At 39.5% G+C, this 20,870-nt stretch overlaps 1 protein-coding gene across 1 annotated transcript in view; it reads left to right on the top strand.

The window, feature by feature from the left end:
- The window catches only part of Chn1 (chimerin 1), a 153,203-nt gene that overhangs the window by 27,589 nt on the left and 104,744 nt on the right, over window positions 1–20,870 (top strand). The window contains exon 2 of the mRNA XM_052182719.1: window positions 19,327–19,365. Within this exon, the coding sequence (XP_052038679.1) occupies window positions 19,327–19,365 (39 nt within the window). The remainder of the gene's footprint in view (window positions 1–19,326; window positions 19,366–20,870) is intronic.

Genomic DNA, 20,870 nt, shown 5'->3' with positions numbered 1-20,870 from the left:
TGATGGCTGCTCAGTGTTCCCAAAATGTTATTTTAAAAGTCTCTTGATTTATGGATACTTTTGCTCCGTTACTATAGAAACCATATAAAACTGCTTCCATGTTGGAACACGAATTTGGGCTAACATAAATCAAATTTGGTCACCAAGTTTGGTTACAGAATAAACAGTCTCTTTGAGATGAAAGCTGTGTTTTTGTGTTAACAATATTCACTGTAGTAAAATTAAAATTGAAAAATAAGAAAATTAGCAGTTAATTGAAAAAATATTAGCAAGGCTATTACATGCTAGAATAAATAATATGAAAAATAATTTTATAAAGTAATAAGAAAAGAGTTGTGATGTTTTGTTTGTTGGTTATGACAGTTTTGGAAGCTCTTGTCTTACTGTAGAGAATTGGAGATCATATCTGCACCTGTCTTTAGGACTATGATTTTGAGTAATGAAGAAACTTTGGCTTCAGACAGGTACATAGTTGGAAAAAAGCAAAGTACTTTGTCTTTTCAGATAGTTGCTGATTTTCTTTGATGCTACACTAAAACTTGATAAGTATTTTTTTGTATGTGTATGTATGCGTACATATTTGTACACATAGTGTATGGATGAGTGTACATGTTGCATGGTGTCTCAGTCAGGGTTTTTTATTTTTGTACAAACATCATGACTTAAGAAGCAAGTTGGGGAGGAAAGGGTTTATTCAGCTTACACTTCCACATTGCTGTTCATCACTAAAGGAAGTCAGAAGTGGAACTCACACAGGGCAGGAAGCAGGAGCTGATGCAGAGGCCATGGAGGGATGTTACTTAGTGGCTTGCTTTCCCTGGCTTGTTCAGCTTGCTTTCTTATAGAACCCAATACTACCAGCCCAGGAAGGCATCGCCCACAGTGGGCCTTCCCCAATTGATCACTAATTGAGAAAATGCCTTACAGCTGGATCTCATGGAGGCACTTCCTCAAATGAAGCTCTTTTCTCTGTGATAACTCTAGCCTGTGTCAAGTTGACACAAACCAGGCAGTACAGGTGGCTTCCTCAATCTTTGTCACTTTATTTTTTGAGCCAGAGTCTCTCACTGGAACTCACTGATCTGACTATATTGATCTTCTGTCTCTGCCTCCTCAACACTGGGATTGCAGACATGCGCAGCCTTACCAGACTTTTTATGGGGTGCTTGGATCAAACTGAAGTCCTCACGCTTATGTGGCAAGCACTTTACCAATTGAATCTCCCCAGCCTCTAGCAAGTAGTACTTCCATAAAATGATTGTAGACTCCCAAACAGTATCAGTGAATATTTTCTACTGTTAACATCAAAATTAGTGTTTATTTACCCATATATGATGCTATATTGTTGTATGCTTGGTTTTTTCAAAAAGATTAGCGACTGGAATTATACAGATCTTCTCATATTAACACATTTCATTCTATAGTATATTTAAAAATCACATTCTTTAATTATAACTATCTATCTTGTTGGAAGTCTTTAAATATTAACAATCTGTTAAGCTTGTGGTGGTTGGTAAAGTTCCCTCAAATTCTAATTTTCACTTGAAAGCTTGAGTTTTATTACTAGTAATAAATACTGTCAGTTTTATTGAGATGACAAGCTTACTTTGTTCATTTTTAAGGAAATATCTATCAAATACCCACATTTGATTAGTCATAGTTTGTCGTTCCTTCAAGTGAAATGGTGTTATGAAATTTGCAGCCACTAACTCTCAACTCTGATGGTCTCATAGGTGCTTTTATTCAAGATTATTATATTTATTACTTTATTCATCATACTTAATATCCAAGTAGATAGATGCACCTTATGTGTTTCCCATTTTGCCACATAGAATATTAAAAAGCTGTGCCTTTAGGGTTGAGATTTAATAAAACCAATACTGCACTAGGACATTCTTAGGTGCAATGTATTTTTTCTTCTCTGATACGAGTATGTAGTATTGAGTAATGATGCAACCATAGCACATTATTACTGCTTTAATTTGGGTTGGGATGCCAGCAGTTTTACCTTCCATTGCTTTTGCACCACCAGTGTTTGAAGGAGAATAGGAATGTCATGGCATTTTGACTTTTCAGGTAAGAAAACAGGAAGTCCTCACTGAGTACAGAGCTGAGGAGGTGATGAGAACCACAGAGATAGCATGGGGAAATGCAGAGGGAAGGGGCTGCTGGGTGAGTGCGACTCCTCTGTGTCTGATGCACAGTAAAAAAGAGAGGCTGCAGAAAAGTGGATAAGCGTGAGAGAAGTCAATGGACTGTTGGGCTGAGAGCAGCAGACCTTCCCAGGTCTTGCAGGTTATACTTCTGAAAACTCTGTGCATGTACGTTACTTGCTCTCATGAAAATACAAATTTTGACTCAGATGGGGTACAGTCTTGGGATTCTACATTTCTTTTTTTTTTTATTTGATATATTCTTTATTTACATTTTAAATGATTTCCCCTTTCCTGGATCCCCCGTCCCTGAAAGTCCCATAAGCCCTCTTCCCTCCCCCGTTCCCCAATCCACCCCTTCCCACTTCCCTGTCCTGGAACTCTCCTACACTGCTGCACTGAGCCTTTCCAGGACCAGGGGCCTCTCCTTCCTTCCTTCTTGGACATCATTTGATATGTGAATTATGTCTTGGGTATTCCAAGCTTCTAGGCTAATATGCACTTATCAGTGAGTGCATACCATGAGTGTTCTTTTTTGATTGGGTTACCTCGCTTAGGATGATATTCTCCAGTTCCATCCATTTGTCTAAGAATTTCATGAATTCATTGTCTTTAATGGCTGAATAGTACTCCATTGTGTATATATAGCACATTTTCTGTATCCATTCCTCCATTGAGGGACATCTGGGTTCTTTCTAGCTTCTGGCTGTTATAAATAGATAGGGCTGCTACGAACATAGTAGAGCATGTATCCTTATTGCATGCTGGGTAATCCTCTGGGTATATGCCCAGGAGTGGTATAGTGGGGTCTTCCGGTAGTACATGTCCAGTTTTCTGAGGAACTGCCAGACTGATTTCCAGAGTGGCTGGATTCTACATTTCTAACAAGTTACCAAGTAATGTCTTTCTTATACCATAGCCCTTTAAAAATAGCAGTCTTGCCGGGCGGTGGTGGCTCACGCCTGTAATCCCAGTACTTGGGAGACAGAGGCAGGTGGATTTCTGAGTTCGAGGCCAGCCTGGTCTACAGAGTGAGTTCCAGGACAGCCAGGGCTATACAGAGAAACCCTGTCTCAAAAAACCAAACAAACAAACAAACAAAAAATTAGCAGTCTTTGTTTACAGTTACAGAGAGTTAGTTTTTATTCCCAGTGATCCAGGAAACCATTGGAGAAAATTCAGCAAAATGACAAGTAAAAATTGCAACATGTTTATAATCCAAAACACTAGAGGCCAGTGTGTTAGAATTCAGGGTGTTTGAGAGTTTAGAAAGTGTGTGTGTGTGTGTGTGTGTGTGTGTGTGTGTACATATTGTACCCCCAGCAACATCTAAAGCATTAGTCTTTAGTTGCACATTAATAATCACATATAAATGAAACTGATGAACAGTCACATTTAATGGGGAAAATCAAGACGTTTCTTAGATTCATTGATGTGAGACTTTTGCCACCAATCAGTATCAAAGCATTATGAAAATACTTGTGGGTTCAAGTCAGACAAGTGCTGGCTGCCAAATGAGTTGTCTAAAAATGCTTTTACTTTTCAGAACATTGGGATTTTATAATTGAGAAACATAGATTCTTTGTTGTGACTACACCTCCAGTTCCTCATCTGTTGATACTTGAGGGACTCCTTAAGACAGGCTGGTTCATTACGTGATTGTTAGAGGTGCTGTTAGAGGGATGCATCTGTCAGCCTTTATGGGACACCATACTCCAGATCTGTGATGCTCTGGTTCTCTTCAAAGAAAGAAAAACAAGCACCTACCAATTTGGAACATAAACTCTCTTTTCCAGAGACATTTTACATGTTGATATCCTGTACTATCATGTGAGGAAAGTATAGCTAATTAAAATGTTTGAGTATTTTATTATACTTTGGTATGTCTAGCATTTACTTAGAATTATCCAACTCTGGTCATTTGTGGTTGACAAATCTGACTTTGGTTTCTTCTTTACTTTGTTCCATATTGGACTCTGCAACTTGTAATTTAAAGCAAACTTCTCTGTAGTTTTCAGTGTCTACTTTACCCTGCTGGTGACCTCATTGCTTTCCCTGAGAAGTCTAACTGAAATACAATGTATGTAGGAATTATTATAAGGTAAGGAGTGCTATACTCTTCCCTCACCTTGGTGACCCATGGTGCTGTTTAGTATCAGGATCCTTTCCTCTCTTTCCCCATAGACTCTCAGGTGAGGTTAGTACACTCTCACATGACAGTCTGAGCACCTGGCCTCTTAGGATACTTGCAAACAGTGGTGTAAGGAAGACTTTGGAAAAAGTTGTTTGAAGGATCCATTGACGTGGAATGGACAGTGTATTGTTTTACCCTTGGCTCCCTAGTGTGATGGTAGATTCTTTTCTTCAAGGGCAGGGCTCTAGGAGGGCCATTGCTGCAGAACTATGTTGAAGTATAGAAGTATGGGCTAGGAATTATTTGTCCAAAAGTCTGAAGAAACAATATGAATACTCTGTTTGATGAAAGAGGTGAGGGTTGAGACAAACTGAATTAGAATCTTTAGATAGCTGATTAGGAGGACCATCAGCAAATGTATAGTTAGTTTTAGTTGGTTATTTTCTAGGAAAAAAAAACCCTTTGTATTTATAAAAAAAAAAAAAATCACAGTTTTTGTCTACTTGATATGAACCTAGACAAAAAGAAGGACTCTCGGTTGAAGTCAGATTGGCCCGTGGGCATGTCTGTGGGGCATTCTCTTGATTTCTAATTGATGGAAGAGAGCCCAGCCCACTGTGTGCAGTAACATCCCCGGGAGTGTGAGACTGGGCTGTGTAAGGTGACTGGCTGCAAGCCTAGAGAAGTAAGCAGTGAGTGACGATCCTTCATGGTCTACTTCAGCTCCTGCTTTAAACTCCTGTCCTGCCTTCCTTTAGTGATAGATCATGATCTATAAACCAAGTAAAACCTGTCTTCCCCAAGTTGCTTTTGCTTTGGTTCTGTGTTTTAGCACAGAAACTAAGGCAATAGAAATGCTGAAAGTCGTGTTCATTGGGCTACATTTCTAATACCTAGGATTTCTAGTGCTATAGACAGTAAAAAGTCTACTGTGTTTGGAAAACGTATTCATCAGATGATTTTTATTGTGGTAATATATAAAATATGCTATACTTTAAAAGTTGAATTGTAATACATTAATAAAACATTAATTTACTGCATTTTAATTTTAGACATGTGAAAAGCAGAGTAGAGGTTATACTATTACTATTGATGGATGAGTTTTGCATATGTGCTTTCTGGGGTAGAGAAGTTCAGAAGCATTTCATATTATTAAAGGTAGAATGCTTTGCTTACTCAATAGAGTCCATTTGACAGCCTGTTGGGAATATTGAGATACTAGAGAGCCTTGGCAGGAGTTGAGTCTCTTCTTGAAATGTTCTTTGGAGACTCTGGGCAAGCAAGTCTGAGGACTTTTTGTAAAAGTGTCAGCATGCTAGGACAAACATCAGAAATCAGCAAATATTTTAGGGAGAAAGTTTGAGAGATATGAGTTGTTTCTAGAAAAAATTGAGCCCCTTTCCTTTTCATTGAGTTGAGCTGTATGTTACAGCTTCTTCTAAGAGTGCAATGGAAAGCTTGCATGAACACAAGACTTTTGTTCGTTTGTCTGTTGGCTGGCTTTGCCAAGTTGGCGAGATGAAGATTTGCTTAGGTCTTGAATCTAAGGCCAAGCTGTGATTGTAAAAAGCAAAGTTTCGCCTGGCGGTGGTGGCGCACGCCTGTAATCCCAGCACTCTGGGAGGCAGAGGCAGGCGGATTTCTGAGTTCGAGGCCAGCCTGGTCTACCGAGTGAGTTCCAGGACAAGAGACACCCTGTCTTGAAAAAACCAAATCTAAAAAACCAACCCCCTCCCACCCCCAAAAAAGCAAAGTTTCCAGGTTGGCTTTCATCACACTTAGGGGGAGGCTTTGTTGGGCTGGGCTGTGGCTGCTGGTGAGGAGCTGAGCAGTGTATAAAATACCTGTGTTTCTGCAGGTTTTGACAGGTATCTGTGAGCATGGTATCATGCTATCTCAGATCACCCCACCCCTTCTATCTAACATAGCAACACTTGTGGGAACTCTTTTCTGAAGAATTAAAAATAATCACTTTGGGGGTTAATATATAGTTTATTTCTGTTGAAGTTGGACCATGGAATCAATTTTCAAGTTGGAACAATTTAATAAGTACCACACGCTAGCTGATAGTGCCACTGGAGCTCCTTGGAACAATTTTAAATGATTTGGTTACTTATTTTTTTTTTTAATTTTTGATATGAATTCTTCTTTCCTTTCTCCAAACCCTCCCATGTATCCTCCTTGCCCCCTTTCAAACTCACAGCATTTTTTCATTAATTGTTGTTATTTGCATATGTGTATATGTAAATATATAACCTCCTTAATCTGTATGTTACTTGAATGTATGTTTTCAGGGCTGACCATTTGTTATTGGATAACCAGTTCACCAATTTGTGTGCTCTTCTCTGGGGAAGACTATTTCTTTCACTCTCAGCATTTCTTCATTGCCTGTCCTTCATTATGAAGAGTTGAGGCCTTGTGAGTCTCCATCCAGTCCCTGTCCTCCTGTCTTGTCCTGTCATCTGTGTCCCACCTCCACTATCCAGTCTCATTCCCTGCCCCCTGCCATCCAAGTTAGCATGTCTCTTGATTTTGTCCTTGTTCAGCTCATGATTAGGCTGTCATGGCAGTGAGACTTCATAGGTATAGTTCTTGACCTCACTGGAAGACTCAGTCTCATGGCAAACTCTTGTATAGTCTTTCTGTCCCTTCTTATGCAATGTTCTCTGAGCCTTAGGTACAGAGTTGTTTTGTAGATGGGTCTGTTGGAACTGGGGTCCATAATTCTAATTTTGGATTGGTTGTAGTTTTCTGTAATTATCTCCATCTGTTGTAAATAGGAGTTTCCTTGATGCGAGGTGAAGACTACACTTGCCTGTGAGGATGAGGACAAATGTTTAGAGTGTAGTTAGGGATTGTGCTGGTTTTAGTGAAGTGGTGGTTGTAGGTTCTCCTCCAAGATCCATGACTTCACTAGCTCTAGATAGTTGGCTAGGTTTCCAGTACAAAGTGTGACTTCTCTCTTTTTAGTGAGTCTTAAGTCCAAATAGAAATTGGGTTTGCATGCCACTACTGTGCATGTGGGTTGTCACACCATGCTGGTCTTTGTTGTAGTTATTAAGTGTCATAGCTGGGTAGGACTGTTAGTTTCTTTCTTCCTTTGGATGTTTGCATGGGGCCTTCTGGTACCATAAAGCTCTTCCGCAGGGAGGAGACTTTCAAGTCAGCTCCATCTAAGAGGCTTCTGGGTCCTGTATCTGAAGTGTATAGTGTCTTCAGAAATATGATGGTACCCTTCACCCCTGGGAGGCAGCCAAGGGCAATAGCAGTGACCTGTAAGTTTTAGGAGTCTCTTGAACAACCCTGACTGACCATTCAGAAGAGGGTCTCATAGTGCTGTTGGGATTTTATTAGGTGTTCTTTGGCTTTTGGAGGAATCATTGATGAGAAAAGTTCATCAAAATTATGTATGCATATTTATTTATATATAGACATATTGTATTTTTTTAGGGAAAAGTTAATAGTATGAGTCCTTATGAGTTTTTCAGGCATCCTTACTGTTATTTTATCCTCTTTCCTCTTGTCCCTATTTAGCCAGCCCTCCCTAGTTGTTTGGAAGTTTTTATTTGTCTTATTTTTTGTTTGTTTGTTTAGCGCCCCCCATTTTCTCACTCCCACATGATTACTTGTACCCTGTTCTTGCTGTTGCTTTCCAACCACCTTCTCCAGCAATGGTCAAGTACTTTCTGGGTTTCTGTCATTACTCCAGGATAGGCTCACTTCTGAAGATTTGAAGCTGAGAATCTCAGATGTGCAAGAATATGCAGTTCATTTGTCAGGTGTGGATTACTTCACTCAATATAATTTTTTTCTGGACCCACCCTTTTACCTGAAAAGTTCATTTTTTATATAGCTGATTAGTATTTTATAGTACATATGTAAGTACCACTCTTTAATTTTTTAAAATTATGAGCCAGGCGTGGTGGCGCACGCCTGTAATCCCAGCACTTGGGAAGCAGAGGCAGGCGGATTTCTGAGTTTGAGGCCAGCCTGGTCTACAGAGTGAGTTCCAGGACAGCCAGGGCTACACAGAGAAACCCAGTCTCAAAAAAACCAAAAAAAAAAAAAAAAAAAAATATATATATATATATATATATATATATATATATATATATGTATATGAGTACTTCTCCTACATATATGTATCTGTATCATAAGTATGCCTCTTGGCAGCAGAAGGCAGAAAGGAGGATGTTCCCCTGGGACTGGAGTTACAGATAGTTGTGAGCTGCCATGTGGATCCTGGGAATTAAACCCTGGTTCTTTGGGAGAACAGCCAGTGCTTCCCCCCAACCCCCATGCCCGCAGACAGGGCTTCTTTGTAGAGCCCTGATTGTCCTGGAACTTGCTCTGTAGACCTGGCTGGTCTTGAACTTCGAGATCCACTTGCCCCTTCTTTCTAAGTGCTGGGACCCCACCACCACCTGGCTAAGCAGCAATGCTCTTAACTACTTCTCCAGCCCTTTGTACCATGCTCCATTATCAATTCAGTTGAAGGACAGTTAGGTTGTTCCCACTTCCAGGCTGTTGGGAACAGGGCTGAAGGAATGGAGTAGATGCTGCGCCCCCGGGCGTGTGCCAGGGTGGAACAGCCGGGTCCTGTGGCAGAGTCACTCTTAGCTGCCTGAGGATTCCGCAGGCTGATTGCTGTCATGGCTGGACCAGTTGCAGTGCTCCAGCAGTGAATGAAGCTCCCCTTCCCCTCATCTCCTCCAGCATTTGTTGCTCCTTATTTGTTGATCTTTGCCATTCTGACTGGGTAAGATGAAATCTTAAAGTTATTTAATTTGCATTTCCTTAGTGACTTGAAACAATGAACATTTTTGAAGTATTTCTTAGGTTTTTGGTTTTGTTTGTTTGTTTGTTTGTTTGTTTGCTTGTTTTTTTTTACTTCTTTTGAGAATACTCTCTGTTCAAGTCCTAGATGAGCAGACATATCATCTACTTAGATTGTTTTCTTGGATTTTGAGTTTCTTTATATGTTCTGGATATTCATCTTCTGTTCGATATATAGGCAAAGATTCTCTCCCATTTGTGGGCTTCCTCTCTACTTGGTTGATTGTTTCTTTTGTTGTTTAGAAGTTCTTATTTGTTTTATTTTTTGTTTGTTTGTTTTGTCTTGTCTTGTCTTATGAAACAGGGTTTCTCTGTGGAACCCTGGATATTCTGGAACTAACTCTGTAGACCAGTTGGCCTCAAACTCACAGAGATCCACCTATCTCTGCCTCTTGGGTGCTGGGATCAAGGGTGTGTGCCGCCATGACCTGCTTGGTTTAGAAGATTTTTAGTGGGATTTAGGAAATCCCATTTGTCAATTGTTGGCTTAATTGGTTTTACTACTTCTGAAGATGAATTAACTGACCAGATTTGGCCATGACTTTGCAGGCTGAATTTTAATTATTTTAGTTGAAATGTCTTTTTCCCACAATTTGAATCAATTTCTAGGAAAAATGTACAGTCAAGATGTTTAGTATCTAGAAATTTAGCAAAGCTCAAATTTAAATGCATTCTTGCTAGTTTTAAATTGTATATACTATCAAAATCATTTCATTCAATGTGAATTGATTTCCAGGAAACTGCTTGTAAAGGTTTATTTTCCTATGACTCTCTCAAGCACTAACAGTAATGCATTTGGCATTTATTGTTCAAATGCTCTTGTTCTAAATGCTCTCTTTATTGCAACAGAGTTTTGTGGCTGTGTCATTATTTTTGCCATGTCCAGATACTGTTTAGAGCAAAGGAGTGACAGGGGGCGGGGCTCATCATCATCCAGATACTGTATAGAACAGAGTGATAGTGGGTGGGACTAATCATCATCCAGATGCTGTATAGAGCAGAGTGACAGTGGGCGGGGCTCATCATCATCATCCAGATACTATATAGAACAGAGTGATAGTGGGTGGGACTAATCATCATCCAGATGCTGTGTAGGGCAGAGTGACAGTGAGCAGGGCTCATCATCATTATCCAGATACTGTATAGAACAGGGAGTGGGCGGGGCTCATCATTATCCAGATACTATATAGAGCAGAGTGACAGTGGGTGGGGCTCATCATTAGTGCCTTGCCATTTTAGATAAAAACAGTGCAGGGAAGAAATGCTTTTTTTGTGTCAGTGTTTTTCTTTGCTGGATTTACTTTAAAACTGAGATAGGGTCTTCTGTATCCCAGGCCAGTCTTAAATTCTCTGTGTATCTGAGATAGACCTTGAACTTTTAACCCTCCTGGATGTGCCTCACGAGTGCTGGCATTATAGTTTATGTGGTGCTGGGGGGCAGAACCCAGGCCCTGTGTAAACCAGATTCTACCATCAGAGCTGCATCTCCAGCTATAAATATTATTACAGAAGGCAACCTGAATAAATATGTATAAAGTGTTCATGAATCGTTAGTGTAAACTTTATTTAAAATTGAATGTTGTTTTTTTAAAGTATCTATTGTATGGATTAAAAGTTGTTTGGCTTGAACCTTTTAAAAGGAACAATATAAATTCAGCATTCTAGTCTGTTCTGCAGTGGACCACATAGCCTTTCAAATGGAAAGTTTAGCAAGCTTAACCTCTTAAACCAAAGAATAAGACAACATGTACTGTTACACAGAGTTGGATTTGACAAAAGGATTAGATAGTTGAAGCAAATTTTCTTCCACATTCAGCCATCTTCTAACAATATCTGTCAATGTTAAAAGATATATTAATTACAATATACTAGATACAAACAGGATCTAATTGGAAAAAGTATAAAGATTCAATCATATACTGTTTTAATCTCAAAGAATCAGGACATTAGGATATTTATAAATAGATTGAGTCCTGCCAACCACTAAATGAACACTTGAAAAATATCTCCTAAAGGGTCCTAATTAAGTTATTATTACAAAAATATCAAAAGAATTATCCTAGCTGTTTTACTGTGGATTTTAATTCTGCCTTTAAGCACAGGTAATATCTTGAAATATTTTACTACTTAAGGAGAAAATGGGTATCCTAAAATGTTTGATTGTACAAAAAAAGAGAACATGGGAGATTCCATGTAGCAAAAAAAAAAAGTAATGCTAAGTTCTATAAAAATGTTTACCTTTAGGTTTAAAAAATCCATGTGATTTTTTTTTTTTTAATTTACAGTTCTAGGAGCTAGTCAAAATCGAGGGAAATTTAAGAATCTTTGTTTTTTTCTATAACAAAGCTTGCCATGTACTATCTTGCAACAGGAAGTAGAGGGTTACAGAAGGCAGCACTTGACTCTGTGTATGTGCATTACAGAGCTGAATGCTCTTCTGAACCTCACGGTGGGAGCTCGTGTTCACATTACAGGAGCCTTTGCCAGGCCCCTGTGGGCTTGTTAGAGGACAGTTTGCCTGATCAACTTCCATGTTTTCATGATCTTCTAAATAGTAAAATCTGTACAGATTTGTTTACAAATTTAAAATAATTTATTTGATTCCCTCAAGGTTAATGATGTTGAGTGCTTTATAGTGGCCATTTATATTTCTTCTGAGAAATACCTGTTTAAGACTATCACTTATTTAATATCACTTATTTTCAGAATTGAGTGGTGGATTTTTGCTGTTGAGTTTTTGGAGCTCCTTACATATTCTAAATATGTTGAATTTGCCTTGTTTTGGGAGACAGACTCTAACCATGTGGTCTAGGCTAGTCCTGACATCCTGATCGTCTTGCCTTCGCCTCCCAGAGTGTTGGGGTTATAGGCCTGAGCTGCCGTGCTTAGCTTCTGCATGCTAACTCTTTGCCAGGCATATAGTTTGTAAATGTTTCTTCTATTCTGTAGGCTGTCTCTTATTTCCCTCATGCTTGCCAGCTGCACTATGCCAGGGTTGTGTTAAAAAGCTGTTCACCAGTCACATGTTGTCTGGTTCTTGTCCCGGTTATGCTCTAGGGAGAGGAGTCTGACACATTTGTGTTCTTGATCTGGGCAGATTCTCTGATGCAATCAGAGAGATGCCAAGAGCTTATAAGACACCCATGGAGATCAGAATCTACTTCTTGTTTGTTCTTGATAACTCTATTTCAATTAGCTACTACTCTATGCTAAAGGAACACATTGTTTCCAATCCTCTCTGTCCCCATTGGAAGGTCTCTTTACCTCATTTTAGCCTGTATTCTCAATACATTGAAGAAATGGTGGTTGAAAATAATCATTTTCAGAGTGTAACCCAGGGACCCTGGAATTCTTACATAGTCAGAGCCATTTTTCATGGTAATTCTAAGACATCTAGCCTTTCTCGTGTAGTTGAATCTTCCAGCAGTTACCTGACATGCTGCAGTGTAACCATCAGTATAGATAGGGATGTCTAGATGTCTGATAAGCAGGATCATCACTAAAATGATTTGCTAAGTGTGAAACCAATTTGTTTTCTTTTTAGAATTTTTTTTCTTTTTTAACTTGAATTTAGGCTTTGGCACTCTGTCACCCATATACAGTGCACTGATTACATATTCTACCCTATTTTTCCATCTTTTATTCTCCCTCCTCTTCACCTGCAAGACTTCCTCCCACGATCGCCAGTTTTTGTTCTTATATTGTGACTCATTGAATTCAGGGCTTTCAGCATGAGTATGGGCATGACCATGACCGTGTCCACTGGACCATGGGAACTCAGCAGTGGCCTCATCATAGAAGTCAAGGACTTTCTACCTCCATTATCCAACAGCAGCAAATTGTTCTCCAAGGATGATCAGTTCTTGTTTTGAAAATAACGTTTTCATAAAAATATTAATATGTGATGATCTTATTATTTATCATTGTCGTCTATAGTGATGGGCACATCTTAGCACAGCACATGGGAGCAGTCAGAGGACAACTTCCCCCAGCCCTCCAGCCAGGGTTCTCCGTGTAGCCCTGGCTGTCCTGGAATTAGCTCTGTAGACCAGGGTGGCTTTGAACTCAGAGATCCACCTGCCTCTGCCTCCAAGTGCCGGGATTACAGGCGTGCTCCAGCACCTCTAGCTAGAAGACAATATTTTAGGATTGTGTTCTCTCCTTCCACTGTGAGCTCTGGGATCAGACTCATGGTGTTGTCAGGCTTGCTTGGCGAGTGCTTTTACTTGCTGAGTTTGGACTTATTATTTTTAAATGCACTGAAAAATACTATCAGAATTTCTGTTTTAATTTTTTATATGATGAATACCATTACTCATAGTTGGATACCCCTAACTCAAAAGGCAGATATCCAAAATGCTCCAAAATCCAACTGTTTTTGAGTCTGGCGTGATACCAGACATGAAAGTTTGCATACCTGCTCTCATGTGAAGGCTGTAGTGAAAGCAGATGCTGCAAACATATAAAATTACCTTTAGTTTGTGTGTAAGGTATATATGAAGCATCATGACATTTGTGTTTAGACTTTTCTCATCCCCAAGACACCTTACTCTGTGTGTCAGTCAGTGTTCCATGTGTGACCAGACCTGGAATCTGAAGCACTGTGAATGTCCCAAGCATTTTGGATACTGGGTACTCAAATCAATAGATACTAACAGCTTTTTAGAATCCAGATTTTGAAGCCAGGAAGATTGACTAGCACTGGTTTATAAGACAAACTATTTTAGGAAACAGACTAACAGAAAGATGGAGTCTTATGTAGTAAAAATATTTCCCAATTGTAGTTGTTTAGCTTAATTTCTAGCTGTTGGTGCTTTTGTCAAGTTCAGTCAGTCTGGGTCGGTCTGCAGCCCCCACCACTTCCACCTCTAGTCCTAGGGATGGAATCCAGAGCTTCATGGATGCTAGGCAAGTGTTCCTTTACAAAATGATTCCCTTTGCTTTTGGTTATTATGAGTAATATTGCAGCGACAATGTATATTAGTATTTTTTAAACATAATTGACTTTAACAGTAAGCTAGAAATATAAAAACTGTCTTCAAAGGGAAACAGAAAGAACTGGTACCTGTCACATAAACTGAACAGACTCCTTTGTGTATAGTCAGTGTAACAGCTAATAAGTAATCCAGCCTCTCCCTGCAGGTTGTGTCCTCCAGGTCTGAACCCCAAGAGGCCTTTTTAGTCTTAGAGTTCCTCTTCCAGATGCCAGAGAGATTGATGCAGTTTAATAGAACACCAGTTCTCCTCCTTGTTTTTATTTCTGTTGGTCTGTCTGCACACATAGTCTATGGTGTATATGTGGTGGTCAGAGGACAACCTTCAGAAGTCAGTTCTCTTTCTATATCATGTGGGGTCCATGGGTCAAATGTAGGTTATCAGGCCTGGAGACACTGAGCCTATATACTATCTTGCCCTTATTTGTTTGTTATTATTTATCAGAATTGAAGTTCAACTTTGCCCTGTTGGTTGATAGCTTCTGTATGACTCTGATAGGATAGGATGCTGCCAGTCCATGGCCAGTGCCACAAGAAAGGTGGCAGTGCATTGAGGAGTTCAAGTATTTGGTCCACTTGTTTCCATAACAATATAATGTGCCAGCAGGCTGAGATACTTGTAGCGTCTGCCATAGGCTGTGTCAGGTCTGTCCCACCTAATAAGCATGGAAGTCTTTGCTGGAGCTCTCAATTACCATTTTCAATTAATATTTATCTTTATTTAAAATGTTTTATATTAATTAAATTTATTTTTAAGTTAAAATATAATATAATACATAAATATAATTACATAAATTCTTAAAGACCAGTTTTCTTCAGGAGTGTATGCCTCTTATTCCTGGGACTTGATACAGGGCTTTTCTGTGACAGACCTTTTAATTTTGAACTTCAGAAATCAATTTTTTTTTGAAACAGGGTCTTTCTGTGTAATCATGGCTGTCCTGGAACTTGCTCTGTAGACCATGCTGGCCTGGAATTCACAGAGATCCTTCTGCAAGTGCAGGGATCAAAGGTGTGTACCACTACTGCCCAACCAGAAATTGATTGAGGTGTTATCTTTCTCTTCCTATAAGAGTTTAGGGTCCCCCAAAAATGTTGTCCCTGACTTTAGCAATAATTCTGTAAATGAAGAGGTTGTATAGCAGGTTAGAAGGGTTCAGGTTAGAAGGGTTCAATCTCCCTGAGGCACTGGTAAACATTGTGAACTCTTAGTCAGGATGGGAAGCAGTGGACTGCTTCTAAGCAAAAAGGCAGTGTTTGATGTAGTATAGGACTTCTGGTTGGTTATGAAAGGGCGGGAACCGGAAGCTTATTGTAATTGGCATAAATACATCCATCATTTACATCCCACCAGGCCTTCCTATCTCCTATTGAGCTTGCAGTTTGAATCAGCTTCACTCAGACCAGTTTGGTACTCAAATAGGAGGCCCACTGAAAGAACTCCTGAGTGGTCTTTTCTTGTTTGCTTGTGATACTTGTTGGTAAGACAGGCTTGGGTGCTAAGAGCAAAAGGAGGGGAGGGGCGGAATGATTGCAGCAGTGCTGACAGCTGTCGCAGCAGCTGTTGCAGCAGGAGCTTGACTGAAGGATTCCAGAGAGCAGGAACTGTAGGGAGCTAAGGCAACTGAGAAAAGGAGGAGCACTGAGGAAGATGGGCTTGTGAAGAGCTAAGGACGAGAAGCTGTGGACCCTGGTGGGACCTGCCAAGACATTCAGGCCAAGAGTTCTTACCCAGTACCTACGAGCTATAACACTAACTTCCGTGGGAGCCAAGAGTTACACTCAGGGCTTGAGAGCCTTACCACAGGCCATTCCCACCTCTGTCAGCAGTAGCTTTGAGCCACAGAGTGCTGGTTGCTGGCAGGGTCACAAGCACACGAAGCCTCGAGCAGTAAGCCTCTGACTTTCCTCACTTGTGATTCCAAGTGCAACATATGCATAGTGCTCCAAGATGACTGACTTACACGGTCTCTTAATTCATAAAGACCCTTCAGCACCCACTGAATTAACTTGCTCACTTGCTATCATGATTCACTCCGTGGAAAGGATATAAATTAGTTCAGCTCAGACAGAGGAAAGACTTGAAGCAGGGGCAGAGCAAATACTGAAGTGGAACTTCTGCTGTTCCATGTCCTGAGTGAGGACATTCTCTCTTCATTTTTGTAGGACAGTTTATAGGGAATGCTTCCAACCAGAAAAGAAGCTCTTCCTGTCTAGTTACTCAGAAACGTTTATGGGACTTTACCACATCACCTTGTGGTTGGTCAACTGGTACCATCCAAAAGCTGCATCCTCAATTTCATTGCTACTATCTGGGCATTCCAGGGCAAACCCAGCTTATTTCCTGGGAACTAAAGGGAAAAGTTGTATTTCTCAGTGATGTTGGCAATAATTCTGTAAATTGAAGAAGCTGTAAAAAAATGTTAGAAGAATCCAACTTTACCCTAGGGCACTGGGACTGTGAATGTTAGAGGACTTTGCTTATTTGTAGCCAGGATGGGAAGTGGCAGATGCCTCCTCAGTAATTTGGCAAGAAGTCATTTGTGAAGTATAGAACTGGTTGGTGTTATGTCAATCCTATGGTTGATAGAACTGGATTGTTCTATGTTGTGATGGGCATAAATGCAATCCTTTATTTGCAATGCCACATGCCTTTCTAGCTCTATAGTGATACTATTGAGCTCCCTTTTTGAGTCAGACACATACGGGGCTCTATCCAGTTTTGTGCCCACTCTCTTTTCTGTCCCATGTGGCATCTTACACATAGTGGATCACTTGTATGATTTAGAGTTCAGAGTACAACAAGAAGGCTGAGCTGTGAACTGTGGTGCCTAGTGTTGTATCAACTTGACACAGGCTAGTGTCATCTGAGAGGAGGAACGGCAATTGAGAAAATGCCTCCATAAGATCAGGCTGTAGAAAAGCAGGCATATTACATTTTTAATTAGTGATTGATGTGGGAAGGCCAAGCCCAATAGGGTGGTACCACTGTGGGCTGGTGGTCCTGGTTCAGTCGTAGCTGAACAAGCGACTAGGAACAAGCTAATAGAGGACACTACTCCATAGTCTCTGTATCAGCTTCCTTCTGATTCCTTCCCAGTTTGAGTTCCTGCCTTTGTTTCCCTAAATGGATTGTGATACAGAGGATGTAAGCCAAATAAACCCTTTCTTCCCCAAGTTGCTTTTGGTCATGGTGTCTTATCACAGTAATTGAAATCCTAAGACATGTATGTACTATGAGTGTCAAGATAGTGAATTTATACTCTGATGTGACTACACATCATATTCCTAAAGACTGAATGACAAAATAGCAGTGTTTATGTATTGTTAATAAATAGTTAGAAGTAGGATTTTCTTAGTATTGAAAAATGCAAATGAATTATGATTTTGTCTCATTCAAGCAAAGTTAATATAATTAATCCCCACAGCCGGGCAGTGGTGGTGCACACCTGTAATCCCAGAACTTGGGAGGCAGAGGCAGGCGGATTTCTGAGTTCGAGGCCAGCCTGGTCTACAGAGTGAGTTCCAGGACAGCCAGGGCTATACAGAGAAACCCTGTCTCGAAAAAAAAAAAATCCCCACAACATATGTTTGTATTGTCAGGTTCAAAGGAAACTCCAAGTCCCCAAACCCCTAAAGTCAGTCCAAATATCCAGAAATAACCTCAACATGGACTATAGGAAGATTTCTGGTCATTAGAGGAAAGCTGTCATTCCTCAGGAACTTGTGAAACTGGTTCCCATTTATCAAAAAGAGTGATTTCCCTTACCTCTGACTGAAGGGACACGTGGTTACCTGTGGCTACTATCAGCATATTAGAGCCCATACTGACCATTCCAGTCTAAGGACTTTTTAGGAGAAACGTATAAAACAGAGCTATGATAATAAAACATATTGCTCAATGCAAATGTTGTGCCCAAACATCTAGAAACTGTTCTCCATGCTTCTCCTATGAGCTGTGGTTCTGTATTTCTTCTGAATCCAATGTCGTAGAGATTTTACCCATTGGTACTATAGTAAAGAAGGACAGTCAACTGATGTTTGCTCTGTGACCTCAATATTTATTCATGTGGGTTTTCTTCTTCTTTTAGCAGGTGTATTTTAATACTTCTCTAGGTCACTAAGCAGTTTGTACATGATTCAAGTATTTTCCATTTTATGCCCTAAGTCCAGTGTTGGTAGTTTTGTTGTGTCCCTTTGACACAGTGTTGTGCAATTTATAGTAACACATCATAAACCAAGTGTGATGTTGCATTTTAAAGGTTGAGAATTGAGGACTGAATGTTTTGATTCTATGATCATTTTACTTCAGCTCCAGGTTTAACCTCAATAACTTTTCCAGAATTTTTCTTGCCTCCTTGGGAACAAGATTTCCTGATGGGTTCTTCTTAGATACCAGCAGAGCCAGGTGCTGTAAATGGCTGCATCTTTCCATATTCTGTGGCTCCATAGGCTTTGGCTGGCAAATGACTCCTTAGCTATCCATGGTCTGTGAGATTCTAGAGCACATTTGACTATTTGCCTTTATCTTGTTACTTTACCCCACTCCCTTCATGTGCCTGGATTTCCATCTCCTTCCACTGCCTCCTTAAACTCAAGGGAGTGAAGGAAACAGACTGGAAGGGAGGATGTTCACATCCTGTTCTTTGTTGGTCCCTGGGGACATCCCCTTCCATGGGAGCGGTTCTCATTTCCTGGTTTGGATTGTCTGAGACATTTGAGGACTAGGATCTGTTTGTTGTACTCTCCTCTCTTCATGTTGGTAATTAACTAGTTGTACGAGAATTCTGCAAAAACGATGGGGAAAAACAGAGGAATATCTGTGAAGGTTAACATTATGTAGTCAATTGGACTGGAGAGGAAAAATTCTAATGATTTGAGTAAATTTTTGGTGAAATGAGCAGTAAACCTAAATCAATAGGAACTTTATTGACTATTATTTGATAGCTTTAAAAAAGATTATGGAAAGTGAAAATTAACTGTGGTATTTTTATGCTGTGTAACTGAGTAGATACCATATCTTTTTGAATATTTTTTAGAAGCATTTTAAAGAAAATAAGGATCAAAGCTAAAAAAATCTTTGAATGCATTTTTAGTGCCTAGCACTAGGACAGCTAGAACACAGTATGTACTGAGTGATTTAGTGAGTGAAGCATCTTATTTAAAAATAACTATTCAGTAATACTAATTTGATAATTTATTCTTTCAGATACAGATGAATATAGACCTCCTGTTTGGAAATCTTACTGTAAGTATATACATAATTTAATCATGTGGATTATAGTGTTTTGTAATAATGTAATTATTTACAGCAAAGTTTGGGATTAACATAAAAGGAATACTTATGGTAAACTGTGTTTCTACAGAGCTCTGTGCAGCTTAGCGTCTGTAGTGCAGCTCATCTGTTTTAGTGTACAGAACTCCACAGTGCAACTTGAGGTGACTTGTTGGAACAGCTGATAAAGCTAATGCCTGGAGAAGCTAAGGCTTCAAGCAGTTTAATTATTCTCATCTTGATTATATGACAAAAGGAATAATTAAATAATAAACAAGGGAGTCTTTATTAGCAGAAGAATCAGTAAAAGAAGGTAAAGGAAGAATGATTTTAAAATTGCTTTCTCATATATAAAGGGGAGGGCCATTTGTGACAATTCTGTTGCCAGTTTTCAATTAACAGTGCATTTCGAATCTTTCTTTATGGCTTAAATCTAGTTATTAAAAAACTTCTAAAACATTTGGTCAAGATTTGTACTTTATTATTCCGTTACATATATTAAACTTAAGTGGGTGATTTAATGTCAACTGTTTCTGTGTATGATGGATTTTGGTGGAGTCTGTGGGATATATCCCTTTCATAGTGTGATTCTGTAAGAAAGTAATCTTTTACTGTACTTCTTTAGAAATATTTTAAGTTACATTTTATTCACTTACCTTGATGTGTGTACATGTATGCATGTGTGTCTGTGTGTGCACACATATGTGTGGCATGGTATCCCTGGAGAGGTCAGAGGACAGTGTGTGGGTATTGGTTCTTTCCTCTGGGGTGGGTTCTCAGGCTACTGGTCTCCACCACCCACTGAGCCATCCTGCTGCCTCTTCACTGTGACTCTTGGAGACAGTTACTTTATATGTTTGGTTCAGTTGAACTCATAAAAATGCAGGAACATAAAAAAATGGGTGTGGGTTTGGGACTGAAAAAGTAGTGGAGGGGGCAGATGTGCAGTTTGTAGAGAGTAGTCCAGAACAGCTGGGTGTTGTTGTCATGGCCACTGTGGGTCTAATGGTGTCATAGCTGAGGTTTATTTTTTTGTTTTCCTTTTTGTTTTGTTTTGTTTTTTAAGAGAGACATAGGAATTTCCTTTTGATATTGTTGTTGAAACAAATTCAAATTTTAAAGCAAACAAACTACACACTAATTTGTGATCTCAGAATTTGATTATTATTGCTAGGGACTGAGAATATCATTAATAATCATATAAGCATTGACACTTTTAACAGGACTGAGAATATATTACTTTCTATAATTGTGTTTCCTGTCATCTTGAGTTTAGCTAATAACTTTCCACAAATAGTTAATGCCTGCCAATTTTAATTCAGCTAACTTTTAATTCAAAGAAGCTCTAAACTAAGGGAGAGATGCCAGAATCAATTAGACCTTTTTATTGTGTGTGGTTTTAGAATATTTATTTATTTTGGAAGAGAGCTAGCATATGGTCTTGCTATATAGGCTTGGCTGACTTGATACTCACTATA

The sequence above is a fragment of the Apodemus sylvaticus genome, chromosome 5, assembly GCF_947179515.1.
Source record: "Apodemus sylvaticus chromosome 5, mApoSyl1.1, whole genome shotgun sequence".
Classification (NCBI taxonomy): Eukaryota; Metazoa; Chordata; class Mammalia; order Rodentia; family Muridae; genus Apodemus; species Apodemus sylvaticus.
The sequence above is the reverse complement of the archived record's forward strand: the minus strand, read 5'-3'. Positions and strand labels throughout refer to the sequence as shown.